This window comes from Balaenoptera musculus, chromosome 3 (assembly GCF_009873245.2).
Source record: "Balaenoptera musculus isolate JJ_BM4_2016_0621 chromosome 3, mBalMus1.pri.v3, whole genome shotgun sequence".
Taxonomy (NCBI): domain Eukaryota; kingdom Metazoa; phylum Chordata; class Mammalia; order Artiodactyla; family Balaenopteridae; genus Balaenoptera; species Balaenoptera musculus.
Window position 1 is genome coordinate 93,859,840 of NC_045787.1, and position 27,533 is coordinate 93,887,372.

General features: G+C 37.4%; 1 protein-coding gene across 3 annotated transcripts in view; it reads left to right on the forward strand.

The window, feature by feature from the left end:
• The first annotated feature begins 69 nt into the window (after window positions 1-69).
• Window positions 70-27,533, forward strand: part of AP3S1 (adaptor related protein complex 3 subunit sigma 1) — a 69,030-nt gene continuing 41,566 nt past the window's right edge. For 2 of the 3 annotated variants that reach the window (XM_036846932.1, XM_036846933.1), the window contains exons 1-2: window positions 78-270; window positions 24,370-24,461. In XM_036846932.1, coding sequence (XP_036702827.1) covers window positions 202-270; window positions 24,370-24,461 — 161 coding nt within the window. In that variant the 5' untranslated portion in view covers window positions 78-201. Of the gene's footprint in view, window positions 271-24,369; window positions 24,462-27,533 lie in introns of all 3 variants that reach the window. The other variant, XM_036846931.1, reaches the window with a different exon arrangement.

Consider the following 27,533-nt stretch of genomic DNA (forward strand, 5'->3'; position numbering starts at 1 on the left):
CTTCCCTCCGCGCCGACCCCGCCCAGGCCCCGCCCTATCCAAGCCCTGCCCCGCAGCTCCGGGGCGCGCGCGGGGGCGCGCGCGTGTGCGGGAGGGGGCGGGTGGGGAAGGATCGCCAGCGAGATCCCAAGGCGAGGCTCGCGCTCGCGCTCCCGCCCCCGCCCTGGCCCCCAGCTCCCACCCGGTCGGCCCGGCTCAGCCATGATCAAGGCGATCCTAATCTTTAACAACCACGGGAAGCCGCGGCTCTCCAAGTTCTACCAGCCCTACGTGAGTACCCCGCTGCCGCCGATTCGGGCTAGGGGGAGTCGTTGGCGGCCGGCGGCGCCCTCAGGGCGACCCCCTCAAGCGCGCCGCGGCCCTTCTCGCGCCCCAGCCGTCTCGCGCTCCGGGCTGTCAGCCTCCCGGTGGGTGTGCCGGGTGCCCACCTCCCGCCGCGCTCCCTTCCTCCGACGTGGCTCTGCCCAGGTGGCTCCTCCGCCTGTCTGTGGGCTGGGTGGCTTCCCGGCTGCGCGGGCGAGGCCCTGGAGACTTCCCGGTGCGGGGCCGAAGCCAGTCGGTCAGCCGCAGCCCCCCTGTGCCCGCGAGCCCACCCGGCGCTCTCGCCGATCTGCAGCCCGCGGATTCTGTTAGCAGCCGAGGGAGACGGCGCGGAGCCGGCAGGTCTCGCAGCCCCACCTCCGTGACTCCCAGCCTTTCCTGGTGGACTTCTTTCTCTTCTCTTGTGGACGGATGGGCTACTGGTTTTCGCTGCCATCCTGTCGTCACGCAGGAACTTTGGCTTCCTGCGTTTGGAGACCTGCACGCCCAGACAGTCTCTCCAGTAGGTTGCCTTACGGGATCGACTGCCCCTGACTTTCAGGTGTCTCCTTTTTAACGAAAAAGATAAGTGAGGACCTAACGTTTTTGTGTGGCTTTCCCCCCAGCGGCTGCAATTTATCTACTCCTGCAATAACTGGCGAGGATTGTAGTTTGACCAGTTAGAACTGTGATGCTATACCTGAAAGTTACCATTTCAGCGGCTGGTTTGGCATTTTTCTACGCAAGGGAGTTTGCCCTAATTTATAGTTTTTCTTTCTCCTTACGAAGAATAGTAATATTTGTTAAACTCTTTTAGAAGTGTAAATATTGTTGAAAAATGCAGAAGGTTTTAAGGTAGTGAAGATAAGTAATTTAACAGCGTTTGAGGGAGGGTTACAGACAGATGTGCTTATCTGAAGGCATAATTCACCACTATGTAGAACACAATATTAGGCTCTCAGTGGTGGGATTAATGTAGAGATAATACCTATTGCGTAGTATTGGGCATTTTGCTTAGAGCCAAAAAATGAGCTTTCAGTTAAATACTGAAAGTGTGCCAAGGCTAACACTTTTATGCGGATAAATCCCAGATGGAAATCATTCCTGCTGTTAAAAATTAAATGTGAAATGTCACTTTGCCTAAAATGATAATGCAGTCTGTGGAGGTGTTAGCTGAAGTGAGAAATCTTGAGCTCATTTCCTTAAGTAGTTTTGCTTTTGCTGGCGATAAAGAATATTTTCTACTACTCCTGATTGGTTTTAGTGTAGCATAATTTAAATACTAATGCTCTAAGAATTCTACATCATTCTTTAATCCAGGATAAAATTCTAGTTGATTCTTCAGAGTGGAAAAAATCCCCTTGACTTTAACATTGTTACCTATCTGCCTAAAATATAGTACTGTACTAGCCTTTATTGAAGAAATCTTTCTTTTAGTCATTTTGCCTGTGCCATCCATTTGCAGTGTAGAAACAGTGTGTTCCAATAGTGAAACAATTTTAAAATGTGTTTTTCCATATCTCCACTTAATAACTAAGCACTATTCAAAGTAGAAGGTTTCATGGCTAATCTATAGTATCAGTGTAACCACTTCTGTAGTGTAGAATTTAACCACGTACAGAAAAATGTATTGAATTTGGAAATCCAGGAATACATCTTTCTCTTGTCCAACAATGGCAACAGAAATATCTTTTACCTTTACTCAGTAGGTAGCAGTGAAGGTTAATGTGGGAAGAGACAGTTTTTGCAGCAGTGGCAGCTCTGGTGTCATTTTTGGTCATTGCTACATGACAGTGTTACTGGGGGCAGAGAGCTAAGACATGTAAAAAAGAAGAATCTAGTGGTTGCTGGTCGTGTGGAAGTGGGGGTGCTAGGAACTGTTATTGGTCTTTTATAAATTGAGTTTTGCCAACTGTGTATTTATTTTTGTCATTCAGGAATAATTTAAGATAATTTATTTATATATTTGCTTTCTCTGATAGATCATAAACTGTTTGAGGGCAGAAATCTTTTTCATTCAGTCAGTTCATTTATTCACTCTTTATTCCATTTGTTTGTCAGCAAATGTTGATGTCATGCCTACCATGTGCAGGCAGTGTTTTAAAATTTGGAGGTGAACAAACAGATAACTTCTGCTCTTTCAGCAAGAGCATAGACAAAGCTAATAAGTAGAATAATATACCATGCTAGATAATAATAAGTGCTGTGGGAAAAATAGAGCAGGGAAGGGTGATAGGGAATGCAAGGATGACACTTTAAAATAAGGTAGTCAGGTAAGTTTTCACTGAGAAGGGTGATATTTGAGCAAAGACTTGAAGGAGGCGAGAAAGCCAGCCTTGCAGGTATCTGGGGGAAGTTCTTTCCAGGCAGAGGGAGCAGCAGATGCAAAGGCCCTGCGGAGGGAATGCCTGTTTGAAGAAGCTGTCTTATTGGAAGAATAGGTGCCAAGATGACTGGCCTGGCAATAGTAGACTATGTAAGGAAAGAGGAGTTGGAAATGAAGTCTGTATGTACAGGGCATCAGAGTTTATTCTATTCTCACTGCCTGGAATGTCCTTCCCTTCCACTGCCAAATGTCTAGTAGATTCCAGGCTTAACTCAAACATCACTTAAGCATCCACTGAATCCTTTTACCTTGCTTAAAGACTCCTCTTGGTTCTTAGGATTTTATTTTTATCTGTATTATGGTACAATATTCTATTTCACATCCCAAAATTCCTTGGGGCATCCTATAGATTCCTTAAAGGAAGGTATCAGGTTTTAGATATATTTGTGTTACCCCCAGCAATCAACATTCAGCCTTGAATATAAAGAACTCCATACATCTTTGCTAAATGCATTCATCAGAGTTTCCTAGCTTGAGATGGAGTGTGGATTAGAAATGATTTCCTAAGGTTCCTTCCAACTCTTTTTTTTTGGCTGCGTTTGTCTTCATTGCTGCACGCTGGTTTTCTCTAGTTGCGGTGGGCGGGGCCTACTCTTTGTTGCTGTGTGCGGGCTTCTCATTGTAGCGGCTTCTCTTGTTGAGGAGCGTGGGCTCTAGGCGTGCAGGCTTCAGTAGTTGCAACGCATGGGCTCAGTAGTTGCAGTGTTCGGGCTCAGTAGTTGTGGCTCGCGGGCTCGGTAGTTGTGGTGCATGGGCTTAGTTGCTCCGTAGCATATGGGATCTTCCCAGACCAGGGCTCGAACCCGTGTCCCCTGCATTGGCAGACGGATTCTTAACCACTGTGCCACCAGGGAAGTCCCCCTTCCAACTCTTAAAATTCAGTCCTTTATTAACTAGAAGTTTTAAGAATCTATGCCTTTAGGACAGAAGTAATGATGAAATAGCTGTAACTGCAACTGTTTCTGTTTTTAGTTGAAAGAAGTCTTTAAGAAGTAGATATCCAATAATATTGACAGTTTTTAGTTTAATTTATTAAGGGATATCTACGTGTGTGGCTGAGGTACCAGTTCTGTACTCTGATAGGATGCTGAGGTTTGAGTCCAACAATAATGATTTGACACTGAGGAGTTTGAAAACTATTTAACCATTTGCCAACCAGTTTCCCTTACTGCATTGGATTTCCATTTTTCATTTATCCTCTCTCATGATACAACAATTTATATGTTCATCTTTACCCTTTAATAGTACAGATTTCTAGTTCCTACTGTAATAGATTTTTAGGTTTGATTGTGCCTCCAACCTGCTGTTATGTGAGGGACATACGAAGTCACACCAGTTTTTCTAAAATGAAGTTTTTGATTCATTCTGCTAGAGTCAGACGTTAAGATTTCAAGGATGGACTCAGAATGCATCCACTTTTTTTTTTTTAAATATCTTTATTGGAGTATAATTGCTTTACAATGGTGTGTTAGTTTCTGCTTTATAACAAAGTGAATCAGTTATACATATACATATATCCCCATATCTCTTCCCTCTTGCATCTCCCTCCCTCCCACCCTCCCTATCCCACCCCTCTAGGTGGTCACAAAGCACCGAGCTGATCTCCCTGTGCTCTGCGACTGCTTCCCACTAGCTATCTATTTTATATTTGGTAGTGTATATATGTCCATGCCACTCTCTCACTTTGTCCCAGCTTACTCTTCCCCCTCCCCATATCGTCAAGTCCATTCTCTAGTAGGTCTGCGTCTTTATTCCCGTCTTGCCCCTAGGTTCTTCATGACCTTTTTTTTTTTTTTCTCCTTAGATTCCATATATATGTGTTAGCATACAGTATTTGTTTTTCTCTTTCTGACTTTGCTCTGTATGACAGACTCTAGGTTCATCCACCTCACTACAAATAACTCAATTTCGTTTCTTTTTATGGCTGAGTAATATTCCATTGTATATATGTGCCACATCTTCTTTATCCATTCATCTGTTGATGGACACTTAGGTTGCTTCCATGTCCTGGCTATTGTAAATAGAGCGGCAATGAACATTGTGGTACATGACTCTTTTTGAATTATGGTTTTCTCAGGGTATATGCCTGAGGTAGTGGGATCGCTGGGTCATATGGTAGTTCTATTTTTAGTTTTTTAAGGAACCTCCATACTGTTCTCCATAGTGGCTGTATCAATTTACATCAGAATGCATCCACTTTTGTTTTTACCTTCGGTATCCTTGAGCTATGACTGCAGAAGTTCAAATGTTTTTCTTGGTTTGTTTCTTTAATTGATATTTAGCCATAGCAACTTGGCAACAGTAAACTTTAGTGTTTTTATATTTGCTTGGCAATATATGTGTATTACTGTAAATGACTAAGGAGATTGATATTTCATATGCCAGATATATTTTTACATAGCCATCAAGCAAGAAAAAAAAAGCTCTTGGGTTATGATTCTCATGTTATTAATGCACCATGGCGTATCCTTTGGTGAATATCTGTAATAAAATAAAAGTGTTTTTTTTAACATTAATTATCTTAGTTGTGTCTACACATATAAAAAATTGTGTATGTATAAGCATGCACACAAAGTGCAAACAGGAAAGTTTTCAAACTCTTACATACACGAGTTGTCTCAATATTCTTATAAACTATGTCTGATTATTAAGCTGTTTGTCAACCAAATGCAAGCCCTAGAAGGAACTCTGATTGTTCTTTCCTTTTTTTTGAATGTATTTACATAAAAAATATAAAGTGTAAGTATGTATAACTTTTTTTCTTTTTAAAAGATCTTTAAGAAAGATGCATTGGTGTTTACTGATGTCTTTTTTGGGTAGCTATTAAGACAACGTGACAGATGGGATACTTAAACTTATTTTTATGATGGAGATGTAGTTGTCAACAGTTCTAAGTATTAATTAAGGTATTAACACATATTAACATATAGTATTCGACTTTTGTTAACAAGATAATTCAAAATGATTTGATTTCCTTCTATATGGGTTAGGATGCTTTTGGCTATGTAAGTTGGGTTGTATGTAACCTGACTCAAATTTGCTTAAAAAGAACTTTGTTAGGATACAGAATAGGAAGTGCAGACTAGTAGACAAACTACAAAATTATTTGATTCAGCAAATCAATGATTTCATCACAGATTCAGTTTCTTTCTCTTTCTCTGCCCTCCTTCTCACAAAATTGATGTCCAAAGGCTGATTTCCTCCTTGAAATCAGTTGTAATCAATAAAATGCACAAGGAGAGAGTGATCTGTTCCTGTAATCCTGGGCTGTGTCTTTCCCTTCAGCCTGGTTAGTTCTACCCAAGACCAGTAACAGCTTATACGAATGGGGATCCACCCTTGTAGCTGAGGAGGGTGGAAACATGAAGAAAATAGGTATTCTGTTGGAAAGGTGGAAGAGAAGAGTGGATGTGGGTAGGCAAAAAAGTGTCCACTATTCTCTCTTCATTAGCTCATGTTATTTCTTTTGAATAGGTAGTTTCTTCGTCTGTAATTTTAGATTGCTTCTGAGGATGTTACTATCAGGAATGGTTCTTGATAATACGTGGTTCTGAACATGTGCCACAAAAGATCTTACTTAGTTCAAGGTATTCCTTACACCAATGGATCATTGAAAAATTCAAATTCTAATATAATCACCATTTTTGTGGGTAGTATGCTTGAAAACTTGCTTTTAAAAAATTAAGATGAATAAACCTGTTGAAAATTGTATTGAAAGGAAGAAATAAAATGTTCACCATTACAGTGATTTTTTTTGGTTTGGGGGAAAAGGTTATAAATAGGACAGCGTTATAGTTCATTCCTCTGCCTTTCAGGACTGAGAAAGGTCTTGTATAATGTGGCTGTATTATGTTTCTTTAGTAAAGTTGATTGTTCAATTATTTATTGTTTTAATTTTAAATAAGTTTCTTTATTGTGATTACATGGAAAATATTTAAGTATTAAGGTCACTGGGGGACTTCTCTGGCAATGCAGTGGTTAAGACTCCACGCTGCAGGGGGCACGGGTTCGATCCCTGGTTGGGGAACTAAGATCCCACATGCCACATGGCGTGACCAAAAAAAAAAAAGAAAAGATTACTAGGGACATCCTTGATTTCACCACCCATCGATAACTATTGATATTGTATTTCTTGTTTATTTTTTCTTAAATTTTTTCTTCCAGAATATTTCAATGAAGAGTATATACCTTTTAGACATTACTAACACAAAGAATGCATTGAAGCTGTTGTTGGTTTTATGGAACATTTGTGGCTTTAAGATAACCAAATATCTGGTTAATGTCTGGCTGTTCTGTTGTTAAATGTTTAAAAATACAATAGTGTATGTTAATTGCACTTTAATAATTTGCATGTATTTTTTTCTCTGTGTATTATCTTTTTTTTTCCCCACATAGTTTAACTTCTGTAAGTAACCTGAGTGTATCAGGGACCTTCCCTTTTTTGATCCCAAAGGGCAATATTTGCTAATTTTTGTTATAAAGTCAAAGAATTCATTCTTTAACACTTGGAGTTGTCTTTGTGCTTTTTGGGTTAGGATTTCTTCACTGCTGCTGCTAAGCCAAGGTGATTCTGAGTTGTAGACCACCGAGAGGAGCCAGTCCCCTTCCAGTTTCTTGTTGTGTAAAACTCTCACATTAGGATAAATTACACATGTTTTTTCCTTGCCCATTCAGCCCTATCAGCCTTCCGCTTACCAAATCCTTTGAACTGCAATACAGACAAACAACTTTATTTACTGAAGGATCAGGCAACTCTCAAGAATACTGCAGTGTAGGAGGAGTAAAGGCCGGTATTCTAGCTATCAGGTGTCAAGTTCTTAAGTCTCCAAGGGGAGGCACATCTGGACTTAGTCCTTTGAAAGTAGGAGCGGCCTTTTTCGATACTATCTGACCTGTCCATTGCACTCTCTATGCTCTTTTCCTCTGCCCATATTCCTTCAACAGATATCTATTTGTTGTTTGTATGCCCCTGTTCTAAGCACTGCTAATATTGTAATGAGTAAGACTGATGTCCTTCCTGCCCTATGAGTTTACATTCTAGTGATAGGAAATAAGCAATAAACAAATTATGTAACAACTGTGATTAGTCTATGAAAAAAAATGAAACAGTGTAGGGGGATAGAGAATGATGGGGGAGAGGCTCTCTTAAATAAAATCATCAAGGAAAGCCTCTTTAAAAACCCGACATTTGAGAAGAGAACTGAATGAGGTGAGGGAGTGTTTGAGAACAGCTGAGGAAAGAATGTTTCAGGCAGAAAGAGGTTCAGGATCCCTCAGATGGGTCCAAAATTTGTGTTGAGGAATAACAAGAAGGCAAGTTGAGTGATCACAGGTAAGAGTGGCAAGAGATGAAGTCAGAGAGAAAGATAGGGACAGATCATGCCCATATGCCAAATCACACAGTCTCTTCGAATCTTTCAGTCTGATGACATCATCCCTAACACGCTCTCCACAAGAAGTATTTCTCCTTGAATCCCACTTGTATTTTGCACAATTGAACAATGCCTCTGGCCTCTGCAGGAGAGTCAGTGATGCTCAGTAATGAGACTCTGCTCAATTATTTTCTTCTCTACCTGGTTTGGAGAGGTAGGAGAGCTAGCCCAGTGAATGAAGGTAAAAGTGAGTGCTCAATTCTGTGCAGCCTCTATACTAATGAGACCAGTGATCAAGCTGGTTTCGTTTCCTAAGTAACCTGTGAAGTAATACAACTCAAGAAGAAAAGCATTTATTTTTCCCAGACATCTCACAGCCTTAATTATAGATGAGCAAAGTTTATGTGAAGCCCACTAAACCACCTCTAATATTGTGCGGAGAAGCATTTACATCCTTCCTGCCTTGCTTCGAGCCTTGTAATTCAAGAATCAGTAGCTGTCAGTCATTGTTCCCTTTGTTACCCAGAAGGAGAGGGCTCTTTATCTGTATGTCAGACCCACTGAATTGTTTTGATTACTATGTGCTGTCTAATTAAGTGGGGAAGATTGCTAGTTCATCCCACCACACATATATTCTTCCATTTCCTGTCATCAACATATCTGATGACCCTGTCATCAATATATATAGTTCATCCCACCACACATATATTCTTCCATTTCCTGTCATCAATATATCTGAGTGTGATTGTTATAAAATAATTTTTTTATGGTGCTAAAATATATGTAATGTGAAATTTACCATTTTAGGTAGTATATAGCTCTGTGGCATTAAGTAAATTCTCAGTGTTGTGTAACCATCACTAACTCTCCATCTTCAGAACTTTTTCATCTTCCCCACTTGAAACTTTGTACACTGTTAAACACTTAACTCCCCATTCTCCCCTTCTCCCAGCCACTGGTAACCACCATTCTCCTTTCTGTCTCAATGAATTTGACTACTCTAGGAATCTCATGAAAGAGGAATTATACAATATTTGTCCTTTTATGACTGGCTTATTTCACTTAGTATGATGTCTTCAGAGGTTTAACTATGTTGTCAAATGTGTCAAAATTTCATTCCTTTTTAAGGCTGAATAATATTCCGTTGCATATATGTACGTGCCACACATTGTTTATCCATTTATCTGTTAGTGGATCCTTGGGTTGCTTCCACTTTCTGGCTGTTGTGAATAATGCTGCTGTGAACACGGGTCATAGGATACATTTCTCTACTGACTAGTAACGTTGAGCATCTTCTCATGTGGTTACTGATCATTTGTATAGCTTCTTTGGAGAAATGTCTGTTTAAGTACTTTGCCCATTTTATAATCTGGCTGTTTGATTTTTTGTTGTTGAGCTGTTCTTTATACATTCTGGATATCTATCCCTTATCAGATATATGATTTGCAAATATTTTCTCCCAATCAGTGGTTTGCTTTTTCACCCAAGGAATGGTATCCTTTTTCAAAGGATAGTGTCCTTTGATGCACAAAAGGTTTTAATTTTGGTGAGGTCCAGCTTACCTTTTTTGTTTTTCTCCTGTGCTTTTGGTGTCATATCCAGAAAATAATTTTTTAATGACTACATAATAGTTTGTTGTATAGTGTATCATAATTTATTTAACCAGACTTCTACTGTGGACTTTTATTTTGAAAAATGTTTTTTTAAATGAAGATTGAATAAGAAAATACTTATAAAACCTGATGCATAATAAAGACTCAATACTTGTTACCTAAATTAATAATAACTTTTATTACTACTTTTATTATTATTACTTTTATTATTACTACTTCTTTCTAATTCCTATCCTTGGTTGGAAAATTATATAACTTAGGGACTGTAGAACATTCCAGAGATTGTTCTCAGATACTCTTATTTCCTCAAAATGAATTGTAGACCTTGTTTTGGAATGAACTTCCTTCTTATTACATAATACAAAGTCCTACAAGATTCTTCCAGAGAAGAGTTTCATTGAGAGATGTTTTAAGGAGAAAGTTAGCTAAAAAACTTGCCCAGCTTTTTTTTTTTTAATTTTAAAGAATTACCTAACATTAAAAAACAGTTTAAGATATAATTTATAATTCACATACTATAAAATTCACCCATTGAAAGTGTACAATTCAGTGATTTTTTTTTTTTTTTTGGTAATCATGGTTGTGCAGCTATCACCATAATCTAAGTTTAGAACGTTTTCATCAAACCAAATGAAACCTCATACCCATTAATAGTCACTCCCCAATCTGTACTCCCCCCAGCCCCTGGCAACCACTGATCTATTTTCTGTGTCTTTAGATTTGCCTAGTCTAGACATTTCATATAAATGAAATCATGAAATATGTAGTCTTTTGTGGTTGGCTTCTTTTCACTTAGCATGATGCTTTCAAGATTCACTCATGTCACAGCACATATCAGTACTGCATTCTTCTTTATGGCCAAGTAATATTCCATTGTATAGATATACCACGTTTGTTTATCCCTTTATCAGTTGATGGATGTTTGAATTGTTTCTACTTTTTTGGCTACTATGAATAGTGCTGCTGTGAACATTCATGTGCAAATTTTTCTGTGCACATGTATTTTCACATCTTTTGGGTGTGTATCTAGGAATGGAATTGCTAGGTCATACAGTAACTTTGTTTATTAATTGTTTAAAGAACTACCAGACTGTTCTCCAGATTGTCTATTCCATTTTACATTCCCATCAGCAATATATGAAGGTTCTAATTTCTCCATATCCTCATTAACTCTTTTTTTTAAAAAATATTTGTTTATTTATTCATTTATTTGGTTGTGCCAGGTCTTTGTTGCAGCAGGTGGGCTCCTTAGTTGCAGTTTACCGGCTCCTTAGTTGTGGCTTGCCAGCTCCTTAGTTGCAGCTCACGGGCTCCTTAGTTGCAGCATGTGAACTCTTAGTTGCAGCATGCATGTGGGATCTAGTTCCCTGACCAGGGATTGAACCCAGGACCCCTGCATTGGGAGCACGGAGTCTTCACCACTGCACAACCAGGGAAGTCCCTCATTAACTCTTGTTATTTTATTATATGTCTTTTTGATTCTAGCCGTCCTGGTGAATGTCAAATGGTATCTCATTGTGATTTTGGTTTGTATTTTCCTAATGACACTGACAGTGAGCATCTTTTCATGTGCTTATTGGCTGTTTGCATATCTTTGGAGAAAAGTCCATTCAAATCCTTAGCTCATTTTTAAGTCGGGTTATATGTCTTTTCGTTATCGAGTTTGTAAGAGTTCTTCATATACTCTGGATGCAGGTACCTTACAGATGTATGATTTGTAAATATTTCTTCCTGTTTTGTTGTTTTCACTTTCCTGCTGATATCATTTGCAGTGCAAAGGTTTTTAATTTTGGTGTCGTCCAATTTATCTATTTTTTCCTTTGCCTGTGTTTTTTTGCACATCTAAGAAAGATTTGTCGACTCCAAGGTCATATAGGTTAGTACCTATAATTCCTTCCAAGAGTTTTGTAGTTTTCTTATACTTAGGTCTGTGATCCTTTTTGAGTAAGTTTTGTGCGGGGTGTGAGCTAGGGATTAACGTTATTTTTATGCATGTGGCTATCCGGTTTTCCTAGCACCATTTGTGGAAAAGACTATTCTTTTCCCATTGAATTGTCTAGATACCTTACTCCAACTTTCCTCCCCAAATTTTACTTTGTTTTTGAGTTTTCAGACCTTTCAGCTTCCACCACGGTTCAGGCTCTCTCTTTAAATATTTCAAACTCTCAGTCTATCACCTTCTCAGCTGTTTGTTATTTAAATTAAATAATAAGGTTTTGGCCGCTGAAAGTGGGAAACATTTTAGCATGGTAGATGTTAATTTTAGAGTGTTAATAATAGCTGTCATTTATTGAGTGCTTTCTTTCTTGTGCTAAGTATTTTTAATACATTTTCATGCATTGTGGGGGAAAATGCCAGAGAGTTCAAAGAAATTTAATGAAATATCTGGGCAAGTGTTAATATAATTTATGTTGCAGGTGCCCTCTTCCCTCCTTGTTGTTTGGGATTTAAGGGTAGCCCCATGATGACTGCTTGTTCTTTATACACTCAGGCTAAAGTGAAGTCTACTCACGTATATCAAGTCTCCAGCCAGACTTCTTACTTGGGAGAGGTCTGGCAAAAAAACCACTGAATTTTCTTTGCTGGGGCCTTCTCTTCTTCATGATTCCTAAATGTTGGAGTGCTCTGAGGCTTAGTTTTCAAACTTCTCTTCCTTTTAGGAAAAAGACAGTCCTCTTCCTTTTGCAAAATGAGCTAATTATTATTCCTCATATATGCTTCTCGCTTTTCTTGATTCCATGCTTTGGCCCAAACTTTTCCTTCTGCCTCCAGTATCATGAAACTTCACATTCCCTCTTCTCTGCATTTCTGAATTCTATCTGTTCTTTAAGGCAGTTCCTAGATATCTGTCACTTTTCTTTGAAAATAATCTTGCTGCTGAAAATCATTTGTTCCCCTTCTTATAGTATATTATTTGTGCTGTTCTTATGTCAGGTGTTGCCCCCTTTTATTATAAAGACATCTATTTCTTTTTTGAAATATAAAAAAGGCAAGATATAGAACATGAGATAAAAATATTAAGTAGTTATATTCATTTTATTTCTTGCTTTAAGCTCTTTGGGAAAAGAAACTTTCTCTTTCATCTTGGTAATTCTTGATATTCTAACATTCAGTGGAGTGAATGAATGCATTTTTTTTTTTTTTTTTTTTTTTATTGGCTGCATTGGGTCTTTGTTGCTGCTCGTGGGCTTTCTCTAGTTGCGGCGAGCAGGGGCTACTCTTCGTTGCGGTGCGCAGGCTTCTCATTGTGGTGGCTTCTCTTGTTGTGGAGCACAGGCTCTAGGTGCGCAGGCTTCAGTAGTTGTGGCTCACGGGCTCTAGGCACGCAGGCTTCAGTAGTTGTGGCACACAGGCTCAGTAGTTGTGGCTTGCGGGCTCTAGAGTGCAGGCTCAGTAGTTGTGGCACATGGGCTTAGTTGCTCCGCGGCATGTGGGATCTTCCCGGACCAGGGCTCGAACTCATGTCCCCTGCATTGGCAGGTGGATTCTTAACCACTGCGCCACCAGGGAAGCCCGAATGAATGCATTTTAAGAAAAAAATTCTTCGTGTGTGGGAGGGAGGGAAGAGGATAATGACATATTTACTGTTTGATTAGAGGAAAGTTTGGGTTTTAAAGTTGCCTTTTATGATATATGTGTAGGAACAAGGAAGAAACATAGGAAAAGATAAGGTTTTATTAATGGGATACTGAATTTTTAACATTTAATTTTTAGTATACATTAAGAAGTATTTAAAATAATAAAAGTTGTTGCCTTTATGTAACTCTAGTTGTCTTTAGACTGATGTAATTTAGGAGTTGTGACCGACTTAAATGTATGTATACCTTTGTTATGAAACATAGTGTTAGGAAATCTGAACAGCCCGAGGCAAGCTCCAGGCTTCTTTATGAAAGCTGTTAAATTAAATTGATTTTTAAAGAAAGGGAAGTTGTCTTATGTAAGCAGAGACTTAATTTGTTTAATCTTAACTTAGACTGGTTATTTGATTAAAATTTCAAGACTTCTTAACCAGTATTGATTTTCTTAGTTGAGTATTGCTTGGTATTTTAAGAAAGATGATTCCAGGTAGCAGTCTTGAAGTTCATATGAGAAATTCTTTTCACTGTTAAAATAGTGAAACATAATTAAGGTTTAGCATATTTAACCTGTTATTTGTTTATAAACAATAATATAATGCAAAAAGATAACTTTCCTTAAAATAGAACTCCTCTAAGACCTTTACACTATCATTAGAATTCTAACAAGGCCTAGAGGTAGATTTTCTAAAGTAAGTCAGTGTTAATCCATGCTTATTATGTGCCAGCTGTTGTTTTTAAGAGCTTTATGTATATTAACTCCATCTTCAATCTTCACAACAGCTCTGTGAGGTAGATACTGTTATTCTTGCTGCAAATGAGGAAAACTCAGGCACAGAGAAGTTAAGTAACTTGCTCAAAGTCACCCAGTTAATATAGACCATATTCAGGAATAAACCCCGATAGTCTGGTTGCAGAATCCATACTCTCCTCCCTCCCTTTTTTATTTTTAGTTTGCTTATCAAAGTTATACATTAGCATAGGTTAAAGAATATAATAGTTCTATAAGGTTTATAAGAAAAAAACAACATGCTCTCATTTCCCCCTTCCCACAGGTACATACTTTTATTTGATAACTCGGTGATTATTACATGTCTCTAAATAACATGCTTGTTTTGTTGCCTGATTTTTCACTTGTGGGCATGATCTGTTGACTTCTGCTATTGAAAATGATTATTTAGCTCTTTTTCCACCCCTCCCGCCCAGCATCTGTATCCTACCAGTCCTTTCATAGTTACTTCATAATTTTGATTAGATCAGTATTTGGTGTTTACATTAATTTCTTGTGTAAACATCCTCAGCTGAACCATGTTGTAAACTGTGCTTAGTTTTTCCTTTCCTGACATTTCATTTTCCTTGCAGATACAGTCGCCTTTTCCTTTGATCAAGTTTTTTATCTACTTATCACTAATTCATGTCTTTGCCATTTGTCTCAGTCATATACATCTTCTATCAGTTTCATGTTCCTGAAGAAATCCCTCCTGGAATCCTTTGACTAGGTCCAACCTGGACCTGTTTTATGGAAGTCATATTAGGATCTTTGTTATCTTAGGTATTCCTTTTGCCTATTCCTGTGTTGGATCCCTTGTTGCTTGATTTTTTTGGTTTATTACCTTACCATGGTGGAGCTTACAGGAGTTATCCTCCAGTAACTTCTTGAGAAAGGTCATGGGAGGTAGATTTTTTTTTGAGATCTTGCATGTCTGAAAAGAGTATAACTTTACATTGACTGCCTATAGAATTCTTGGTTGGAAATAACTTTTCCTCAGAATTTTGGTGGCATTGCTGTATTACCTTTTAGTTTCCAGTATTGTTATCGAAAAGCTTGATGCAATTCTGATTACCTGTTCTTTGTGTATGATCTGTTTTTACTGTCCAGAAAATATGTAGAGTCCTGTTTGTCAGCAATTTCTAAAGTTTCATAGACCCTTGCTATGAGTCTGTTTTCATTAGTTGTGCTGGATCCTTGATGGGCTCTTTAATTCTGGCAGTTCTTGTTTCTTTCCTTGAAAAATTTCTCAGTTTGCTCTCTTCTCTTTTTGAATCTCCTTTTATTCAGCATTTCTCTGGACTGTTGTTCTACTTTTGTTATCCTTTCTCTTCTATTTTCTATCTTTCCGCCCTTTGGTCCTATTTTTTGAATGATTTTCTCACTTTATTTTCCAGTCTTTCCCCCAAATTTTAAAATTTCTCCGTATATTTTTAATTTACGTGAACTCTTTTTAAAAAATTTCTGAATGTTACTGTTTTGTGGTATGCTGTTCCTGTTTCATAGTTGGATTATCTTTTCTTATCTCTCTGGTATTAATTATATATACTTAAAAATTTTCTTCTTCCTACTTGGTTTGTTTCCTCTCCGTTGCTTTTCTCCCCTACTTTTGTCCTTAGCTTTTATGTTCGAGCTGTCTTCAGATGTCCACTAATCTTTGGTTGACTTCTGTGTAAAGATAGGATACTGAAAACTAATTGGAAACGCTGAATCCATGAGTAGAGGTTATCTATATGAGCTTTACTTGAGACACTGTGGCTAGGCAGTTTAGCGAGGGTAACAATTGCTGTAACAACAATCCCCCCAGTCTTAGTGCCTTAACACAAAAAAAGTTTATTTCTCACTCACATAAAGTATAGTATTGGTGTTTCTGATCAGCTAGAACCTTCTTTGTGGGCATTTATTTGTCATTCTTGAGATGGTGTCAATGGAACTTCTGCATCTAGTTAACATGGAAGATTGTGCAGGAATTTTTATGAGTGAGGCTTAGATGGTGTATTGTTTTCTTTAATTTATTTTATTTATTTATTTTTGGCTGCATTGGGTCGTCGTTGCTGCATGCGGGCTTTCTCTAGTTGCGGCGAGCGGGGGCTACTCTTTGTTGCGGTGCGCAGGCTTCTTATTGCAGTGGCTTCTCTTGTTGCAGAGCACAGGCTAGGCATGCGGGCTTCAGTAGTTGTGGCATGTGGGCTCAGTAGTTGTGGCTCACAGGCTCTAGAGCGCAGGCTGAGTAGTTGTGGCACACAGGCTTAGTTGCTCCGCAGCATGTGGGATCTTCCCAGACCAGGGCTCGAACCTGTGTCCCCTGCATTGGCAGGCGGATTCTTAACCACTGCGCCATCAGGGAAGCCCCTAGATGGTGTATTTTTTTTTTAATTTTAAAAATATTTTTAAAATTAAAGGAAGTTTTGTTTGAAGTATAGTTGATTTACAATGTTGTGCCAGTCTTTGCTGTACAGCGAAGTGACACAGTTAAACACATGTAGACATTCTTTTTCTTACATTCTTTTCCATTATGGTTTATCACAGGATATTGAATATAGTTCCCTGTGTTATACAGTAGGAGCTTGTTTATCCATCCTATATATAGTAGTTTACATCTGCTAATCCTAAACTCCCAGTACTTCCCTCCCCCACCCACCCACCTCCCCTTTGGCAACCACAGGTCTGTTCTCTATGTCTGTGAAACTGTTTCTGATTTGTAGATAGGTTCCTTTGTGCCATACTTTAGATTCCACATATAAGTGATATCATATGGTGATATCATATCATTTGTCTTTCTATTTCTGACTTCACTTAGTATGATAATCTCTAGTTGCATCCATGTTGCTGCAAATGGCATTATTTCATTCTTTTTATGGCTGAGTATTTTTCCATTGTGTATATGTACCACATCCTCTTTATCCATTCATCTGTCCATGGACATTTAGGTTGTTTCCATGTTTGGGCTATTGTGAATAGTGCTGCTATAAACATACGGGTGCATGTATCTGTTTGAGTTATAGTTTTGTCCGGGTATATGCCCAGGAGTGGGATTGTTGGATCATATGGTAATTCTATTTTTAGTTTACTGAGGAACCTCCATACTCTTCTCCATAGTGGCTGCACCAGCTTATCAATACATTGGCACCAACACTATAGGAGGGTTCCTTTTTCTCCACACCCTCACCAGCATTTGTTATTTGTAGACTTTTTAATGATGGCCATTCTGACTGGTGTGAGGTGGTACTTCACTATAGTTTTGATTTGCATTTAAAGAAAACATACAGATGACCAGTAGGTACATGGACAGTGTATTTTTAACAACTGACTCACCTGGGAGGAAAGAACTCTATTTTGTAGTATTGGCTACATGATGTAAGTACTCCATTATGGTCAGTTTCATGCTACCAGCATGATATAGTGACATCATGTGACTGAATGCAGAAATGGGAAGAGATACGCACTGTTGGTTTTCAATTGTGCCAGCTCTGGTATGCCACTGCAACTGCCTACCACATCACGTTGTCCAAAACTGAGTTGTATGGCTCCCTTAAATTCAAGGGAGAATGGAAAATATTCTTGAATTGTGTGCTTGGGAAGTAGAGTTTGGTGAACAGATAACAGTTTCTGCCAAAGTTGGAACCTCCAATGTCATTAACTTTAGATCTAGGTACAGTTCCTGGAGAAGTTTGTTCCAGGCTTCAGTCCAGAGGGTGAAGAAGGCCTAACTGTAGGAATTCTGGGAACTGATTGAAGAAAAGGACTAGGGATTTCAACATCTGGCTTGTTGACATTTTCTTAACCCCTCTGTTTTCAGTATGACCTGGTATTCACTTATACTGCTGCTCTAACAAATGACCACAAACTCAGTGACTTAAAAACAATGCAAATTTGCAGGCATACCTCATTTTATTGCACTTTGCTTTATTGCACTTTACAGATACTGTATTTTTTACAAATTGAAGATTTGTGGCAACCCTGCCTCAAGCCAAGTCTGTTGGCGCCATTTTTTCTAACAGCATTTGCTCACTTGTGCCTCTATGTCATATTTTGGTAATTCTCGCAATATTTCAAATTTTTTCATTATTATTATCTTTGTAATAGTGATCTGTGATAGTGATCATTGATGTCACTGTTGTAATTGTTTTGGGATGCCACGAACCGCACACACATAAGAGAGCGAACCAAATGTGTGTGTTCTGACTGCTCCACTCACCAGCCAATCCCCTATCTCTCTCCCACTTCTTGGGCCTCCCTGTTCCCTGAGACACAGCAATATTGAAATTAGACCAGTTAATAATCCGACAGTGGCCTCTAAGTTCAAGTGAAAGGAGGAGTTGCATGTCTCTCACTTTAAATCAAAAGCAAGATATGATTAAGCTTAGTGAGGAAGGCATGTTGAAAGCTAAGGAAGGCTGAAAGCTTAGCTCTTGCACCGGTTAGCCAAGCTGTGAATGCAAAGGAAGAGTTCTTGACGGAAATTAAAAGTGCTACTGCAGTGAGCACACAGATGATAAGAAAGTGAAACAGCCTTATTGCTGATGTGAAAAAAGTTTAGTGGTCTGAATAAAAGGTCAAACCAGCCATAACATTCCCTTAAGCCAAAGCCTAATCCAGAGCAAGGCGCTAACTCTTCAACTCTACATGAAGGCTGAGAGAAGTGAGGATGCTGCAGAAGAGTTTGAAGCTAGCAGAGGTGTAAGGAAAGAAGCCATCTCCATAACATGAAAGTGCAAGGTGAAGCAGCAAATGCTGATGTAGAAACTACATTGAGTTATCCAGAAGATCTACCTAAGATAATGAACGAAGGTGACTGTACTAAACAACAGATTTTCAGTATAGACAAAAGAGCCTTCTGTTGGAAGAAGATGCCATCTAGGATGTGCCTGGCTTTAATGATTCAAAGGATAGGCTGACTCTTTTGTTGGGGGCCAATGTAGCTGGTGACCTTGTTGAAGCCAGTGCTCATTTACCATTCCCAAAATCCTAGGGCCCTTAAGAATTATGCTAATGTTATGCTAAAATTGTGCTACTCTCCTTGTGTTCTATAAATGGAACAACAAAGCCAGATGACAGCACATCTATTTACAACATGGTCTACTGAATTTATTTTAAGCCCACTGTTAAGACCTACAGTTCAGAAAAAAAAGATTCCTTTCAAAATATTACTGCTCATTGACAATGCAGCTGGTTACCCAAGAGCTGTGATGGAGACGTACAGTGAGATTCATGTTATTTTCATGCTTGCTAATACAGTGTCCATTCTGCAGCCCACAGATCAAGGAGTCATTTTGACTTTCAACTCTTCTTCTTTAAGAAATACATTTTGTAAGGCTATAGCTGCCATAGATGGTGATTCCTCTGATGGATCTGAGCAAAGTCAGTTGAAAACCTTCTGGGAAGGACTCACCGTTCTAGATGCCATTAAGAACATTATGATTCATGATGTTCACATTCACATTCACAGGAGTTTCACAGGAGTTTGGAAGAAGTTGATTCCAGCCTTCGTGGATGACTTGCAGGGGAGGGATTCAGGACTTTCGTGGAGGAAGTAACTCTAGCTGTGGTGGAAATAGCAAAAGAACTAGAATTAGAAGCAGAGCCTGAAGATGTGACTGAATTGCTGCAGTCTCATGATAAAAAACTTGAGTGGATGAGGAGTTGCTTCTTAAGGATGAGCAAAGAAGTGATTTCTTGAGATAGAATCTACTCCTGTTGAGGATTCTGTGAAGATTGTTGTTATGACAACAAAGGACTTAGAATAATTCATAAACTTAGTTGATAAAGTATTTGCAGGGTTTGAGAGGACTGACTCCAATTTTGAAAGAAGTTCTCCTGTGGGTAAAATGCTATCAAGCAGCATTGCATGATTCCTTCTTTATGAAAGGAAGAGTCCATCAGCGAGGCAGACTTCACTATTGTCATATTCTAAGAAATTGGCACAGGCACCCCAGCCTTCAGCAGCCACCACCCTGAGGAGTCAGCAGCCACTGAGGCAACACCCTCCACCAGGAAAAAGATTATGATTCATGGAAAGCTCAGATGATAGTTAGCATTTTTTAGCAATAAAGTATTTTTAAATTAAGGTATGTACATTTTTTTAGACATAATGCTGTTGCACACTTAGTAGACTACTGTATAGCTTAACGATAACATATACTCACTGGGAAACCAAAATAGTCATGTGACTCCCTTTATTATAATATTTGCTTTATTGTGGTCTAGAACCAAACCTTCAATATCTCCAAGGTTTGCCTTTATATACATCACATTTTATTTTCTTTACCCATCCATGGACACTGATGGACACTTAGGTTGTTCCCATATATTGGCTATTGTGTATAATGTTCTAATGAACATGAGAGTGTTTTTATCTTTTTAAGTTAGTACTTTCATTTTCTTCGGATAAGAACTTGGAAGTGGAATTGCTGGGTCATGTGGTAGTTCTATTTTTAATTTTTTGAGGAACCTCCATACTGGTTTTCATAGCAGCTGCACCAATTTACATTCCCACCAACATACACAAGGGTTCCATTTTCTCCACCTCCTCGCTAATACTCATTATTTTTGGCATCTTTATAATAATCATTCTAATAGGTGTGAAGTGATACTTCATTGTGGTTTTAATTTGCATTTCCCTGATGATTAGTGGTGGTGAGCATCTTTTCATGTACCTTTTGGCCATCTGTATGTCTTCCTTGGAAAAATCTCTATTTAGATTTTCTGTCCTAATTTTAAAAATTGGATTGCTTCTGTATTATTGCTACTGAGTTGTGTAAGTTCTTTATATATTTTGGATATTAACCTCTTATCAGGTATATGATTTGCAGATATTTTCTTCCATTCAGCAGGTTACCTATTTATTTTGTTGATGGTTTTCTTTGCTATACAGAAACTTTTTAGTTTGATGTATTCCGGGTCTTATATTTTGCCAAGTCATTTTTCTATTGGGATTTTTATCTTTTTCTTACTGGCATTTAAGTGTTCTTTATGTATGCTAGCAACTATTCCTTTGTCAGTTTTTATGTATTGCAGATATGTTTGTCATGTTTGTAGCTCTCTTAATTCTTTTTTCTGGTGTCACTTGAGCATTAAAAGTGCTTACTGGGCTTCCCTGGTGGCGCAGTGGTTAAGAATCCTCCTGCCAATGCAGGGGACACGGGTTTGAGCCCTGGTCTGGGAAGATCCCACATGCAGCGGAGCAACTGAAGCCCGCACGCCTAGAGCCCATGCTCCACAACAAGAGAAGCCACCGCAGTGAGAAGCCCATGCACCGCAACAAAGAGTAGCCCACACTCGCCGCAACTAGAGAAAAATCCACACGCAGCAACAAAGACCCAATGCAGCCAAAAATGAAATAAATAAATAAAGTTTTTTAAAAAAGTGCTTACTTTTGATGTGATCAAATTTGCCAACCTTTTCCTTTATGGTTATCATTATTTGTGTCTTATTTGAAAGTTCAGCACTATTACAATGTTATAAAGATATTCTTCTGTATTATATTTTTAAATTTTTGTAGCTTCACCATTGGCATTTATTTTTAATCAACCTGAGATTGATTTTTGAGTATGTGAGAGCTAGAAGTTCATTGTATTAGAACAAAAAGAAAAATTTTTATCCTGGCACCATTTATGGAAATGCCCTTCCATCCTTGCTAATCTGCAGTGAGTATTCTGTTTTAAATTAAATGACTATATTTATATGTGGGTGTGTTTCTGGTTCCATCAGTCAGTTTCCCTATTTCTGCACCAATATGTTGCCTTAATTACTGTGGCTTTACAATAATTCTTAATCTGGTCAGCAGGTCCTCTTATATTCCACTTGAGAGTGTCTTGTTATTCTAGTTCTCTGATTTCATATGTAAGTCATGAGAGGAGTCATATTTGGAGTCATAATCCGGTTTTCAAGTTCTCCCCCTACACCCTTGTTGGGATTTTGATTAGAATTGCCTTAAGTCTTTGGAGCGTTTTGGGGAGATTGAGCATCTTTATAATATTGAATCATTCAATCTATAAGCATTGTACATTTTTTTATTTACTTAGGAATTCTTGAATTTTTTCAGTAAAGTTTTACATTTTATCTTGCATTATTTTGTTGTTGTTGTTTCCTTTATTCCTAGGTACGGCATGGTTTTTGATGGTATCTTTTTAAAATTATATTTTACAACTCATACTTGCAGAAGGTTAGAATGACAGTAGAATTTTATATAATGTCTTTCTTTGTGTTCTTATTAAAACCTTTTACTAATTACAACACTTCTGTGTAAATTATGTTAGATTTTCTATGTGGAAAATCTTTTCATCTGTGACTGACTGTTTTGTTTCTTCCTTTGAAACTAATCCTTTGAAATTTGTTAATCATTTCCATGATTTTTTTTACAGTTTTATTTTTATCACCCCCAAATTTCTGTCAATACGTAATATTTAGTTTTGCCTGTTTCTGAATTTTATACTAATGGAATGATTACGTATCATTCTGGTACTTACTTTTTTCCCCTGCTGTAGACTGAATTGTGTATCCCCCAAATCCACATGTTGAAGCCCTAACCCTCAATTTGATGGTGTTTGGGATTGGAACTTTGGGAGATAATTAGGTTTAGATGAGACTGTGAGGGTGGGGCCCTCATGATGTGATTAGTGCCCTTACCAGAAGAGATACCAGAGAACCTGTTCTTGCTGTTTTTCCCCATAAGGACATGTAAGGACACAATGAGAAGGTGGTTGTCTTCCAGCCAAGAAGAGATCACTCACCAGAACCCAACTATGCTGGCATCTCAGTCTTGAACCTTTAGCCTCCAGAATTGTGAGAAAATAAATTTCTGTTAGTTAAACCATCAGTCTGTGGTATTTTTTTAATGGCAACTTGAGCTATGGTAACTCTTTTTCTCCACATTAAACTTTTGAGAATCATTCATATTGATGGGTATAATATACCGATTTAATTTTTATTGCTTATAGGATTCTATTTTATAAGCATACCACAGGGACTTCCCTGGTGGCGCAGTGGTTAAGAATCCGCCTGCCAATGCAGGGGACATGGGTTCGAGCCCTGGTCCGGGAAGATCTCACATATCGTGGAGCAACTAAGCCCATGCACCACAAGTACTGAGCCTGCGCTCTAGAGCCCACGAGCCACAACTATGGAAGGCCGCATGCCTAGAGCCCATGCTCCACAACAAGAGAAGCCACCGCAATGAGAAGCCTGTGCACCGCAACGCTCGCCGCAACTAGGGAAAGCCCGCGCGCAGCAACGAAGACCCAATGCAGCCAAAAATAAATAAATTAATTAATTAAAAAATAAAAGAGTGCCGTAATTTATATGTGGTTGGTGGACATTTGGGTTGTTTTCAGCTTTTTGTTGTTGTTATGGTGCTTTTATGAACATTCTTCTATGTGCTTCTTGGTATACAGGTTAAGAATTTATTATGTATATGTACTTGCCAATTTTCTATTGTTTTTGACCTTCAAAAATAATGGTTTCATATGGGTTATCATTGTACCTAGGAGTGGAGTGCTGGATTGTAAAACTTTTTGCCCAAGTGGTAATACCACTTACCTTCCCACTGGTAGGATGAGTTTCTTTGACTCCACATCTTTGTCAACATTTGATAGTGTCATAATTTTACATTTTTGCTAATATGGTACATGTGGAGTTATCTCATTGTTACTTTAACTTGTGTTTCATTTCATTACTAATGAGGTTTAGCATCTTTTTATTTGTTTATGGACCATCATATTTTCTTTCCTGTGAAATTCTTGTTCATGATTTTGCCCAGTTTTCTATTGCAGTGTTTGAGAAGCTGACTCTTTTTTACTGGGATATGAATTGCTTGGTGAATTTAATAAATACTAGTGAATCAATTCTTGGTTTTAGGCAGCGCTTATATAAAAATGAGTAAGATGGATAGACTCTTACTTCAATTTGCATTTAGTTAAACTTACTTAATTGGAAGCTCCAAACTTCTGTACTTTCTTCCATTAAAATATAGATTAGGTACGTGAATTGTTTATAACTTCATCTCTTTATTTCAGTTTACTCATTTGTAAAACAACGGGCTTTGACTAGTTAATATCTAGTGTCCCTTTTACTAGTGTCAATAATTCATGTGTCTGATATTTTTCTCGTTGGTTTTTGAAGCTGAGAAATAAGTTTTATTGAAGTGGTAAAGTATAAAGTGCTGATTTTTTGTTTTGTTTTCAATTTAAAAATGTTGGGTTTTGTTTCTTTTAAGGTATGATAGGTTAGTTCTCCAAGGACTACACTCTTAGATGAATTTCCCAGACAGATACTACTACCTTTTATTTTTCAAATTCTTATAATGCTGTTAAACCTAGAAATTAGATCCTAACATATATGAATTATTCTTTCTCAGAGTGAAGATACACAACAGCAAATCATCAGGGAGACATTCCATTTGGTATCTAAGAGAGATGAAAATGTTTGTAATTTCCTAGAAGGAGGATTGTAAGTAAAGCATTTCATGGACATTTTTAATCTTTGACTATATGAGTGAAATATATACTGTTTAATCGTTTTATCTTAAAATTTCCTAATTTGATTAATTGGATTGGGGGAATTAATTGCCATTTATGTTAACTATAAATCTAACTTAAATAATTTTTTGAAGATATTTAATCTTTTTCTTTTAAAAATTTATAAAGGCATTTTATATAAAGGTAGTATATTCATATGGCAAAAATTCAAACATTACATGGAAGTATAAAATGTAGACCAAGTCTTCCTCCTCCAGCTTTAGTCCTTCTTCCCAGTTTCTTGTGTATCCTTCTAGAAAATTAATTTTGCACTAACATATAAAAGTATAACCTTAAAACTTTTTACTTACCGGATCACACATGTATCCTGGTTTTTGTGTTGCTTGTTTGCACTTATATTTTGAAAAACTCTGCATATAAACCCATCTAAAGCAATCTTATTCTTTTTAATGGCTACAGAGTACTCCTTAGGGTGAATGGACCTGTTTTCATGAATTTAGATAGCACCCTTTATTTTATATTATGATCAATTCTGACGTCTGCTTTTCAAATATATGTGTGTGTCTAGATAGATTTGAATTCAGCTAAGACTTTTCTATTTTTAAAATGAATAAATAAAAATTGCTTATGATTAGTTTGCCAACTATTGTAAATAGTTTTAATTTAATGGGTTTCATGAAAATAATTTGTTCTCAAATAGTTTCATAAACGTTCCTTCCCGTGTTTATATGTTTAATTTCTTAACGAGATATTTCCTCAGTGACAATTCAAAAACTAAACTTTAGCTGAACCTCATTATGAATAATCAGAGATTAGTCTGAGAAACCTACACTTCTCTGTATTTTTAAGATGTGTGATGCATATTATGAAAAATAGTTTTCATAATAAAGAATTCATTCTTACCTGACTATAAATTACTTTTTATCATGTAGAAAGTTTACTTGCATTTCTTAAAAGGTTATGTCATGCTGCTCTTAAATTTGCAAATACACACCTATGATTTGTAAATTTTGCTGTTAACTCGAGGCCTCCAATTTAATAGTTGAGACAGATGTACTTGCTTTCTGTTTTTGTATTTTAATTGTACTTTACTTATCTCTCTTAAACTGTAGTTGAGTTGTGTTTGCCATTACCATCGTTTCCCTTTATCTCAGCTCCTTAATCTTCTAATCTCATAGGAAATTAATCACCCAGCACAGTGCAAGAAATTGATTGGTCTAACCAGGGCACTGTTTGAACTAGGAAGTATGACTTGAGTTTGTAATTATTCTTTTCCAACCTTACAAAAAGTAGAAAGCAAATATTGCATCAGAGACAAGGCTGCACATCTGGTTTAGTCCTAGTTTTGTTACTAACAAGCTGGTTTTCTTGGTTAGGTCACTTAAATTCTTTGTACCTCAGTTTTCTCCTCTTATGTTAAATAAGATATTTGGACTAAGGATTTCTAAAATTCCGTAGCTTTTATATCGTGTATTGCATTCTATACAAGAATTTGAATCAGTATTGTACTATAGTATAAAGATGAAATTATAACAAAAAGTGTACTTATATTAATATTTTGTTTTCTTTTAATAACTTTAATTGCCATTTTGAAACTTACAGTTTTCAAAAGTTTGTTCTTCTTTTAAAGCAGATCCAAACAAAAATTTAAGATAATCACTAAATTGCAGATTCAGGATGAAGTAAAGTCTGCTGTTGGTGCTTTTTGTCCCTTTCAAGGAACAGTTGCAATGATAGTCTATAAATACAACTCAGAGAATCTTTAAAGTGCTTGTACATATTTTTAAATTGCATACCTTTTCTAGATAGTAGGAGTTTTTAATTATTGTCAAAGATCATTTTCACTTTTGGTATTAGAGGATATAAAGTAATAAAAAATAATGATGTATACTTAGAGAAGTTGTTTCTACAAAACTTGTGAATTTAGTATTACTTTTATTGAGTGACAAATAGGGACTTCCCTGGCGGTCCAGTGGTTAAGACTCCATGCTTCCACTGCAGGGGGCATGGGTTTGATCCCTGATTGGGAACTAAGATCCCGCATGCTGCCCAGCGCGGCCAAAAAAAAAAATAAAAGAAATAGGTGTTATTTTCCTTTGTCTTGTTTGAATGTTCAGTTAGCTCTGATTACACTTAGCCTTGATTTTTTTATGTTTCGTTAGTGTTAAAGGGTCTTTTGAGAAGGTGAATGAATTGTTGTAAACTTAGCTATGGAACAGTTAAACTATATTTAGAAAAATAAGAGGTGTTTGTAATGATCCCTGAATTATTATTTTTAAAATGCTGAAATTCCAGTCAACATAAATAAAAATATTTGGCAAGAGGATTGAGTATCTCATAGCTCAGTTTTCTTGCACTTATATTCCAAAACAAAATGTGTTTTTGGAGAAGATCTTGATGGTAAATCTGTCCAACACTTAAGAAGAAATGTCATTTTTTTTTCCTAGTTGATAATCAGTGTTAAGCTGTGTAACTTACTGTGACCTATGGAGTTAAATCTAGTAAGCACTTAAAAATGCCCTATGATCTCATTTCTGCCTACTTCTCTGACCTAATCACTTACTAATCTTTCGTTGATCGCAGGCCTTCTTTTTCTTTCTTGAACACAGATACTTCGTTCTTGATGAAATTGCCTTTTTATTAGTTCACCTTTGCCTGAAATGCTCTTCTCTAAATTTTTTCATGGCAGGTTCCTTATCATTAGATCTCAGCCTAAACATCAACTCTTTTAACACCCAATAGGAAGTAGCAAATCCATCAATGTGGCATCTTCCTCTTTTGATTCTCTAAGTAGCACCTTCCACTCTGATAATATTTTCTTTGTTTGTTTATTGCTCCTTACCCACTCTCAGTACCTGGCACATAGTAAGTACTCAGTAAATAATTGAATGAATGAATGAACTAATATTAAGCATAGGCATCTTTTACTTGACTTCTCTGAAGAAAACAACCATCTAGTTCACTTGAATGCTATGTCATTAAATGTTACCTTTCATTTTATAGAAGGTTTTAAACAAATTGTCAGTTTTCTTGAACTAATGAA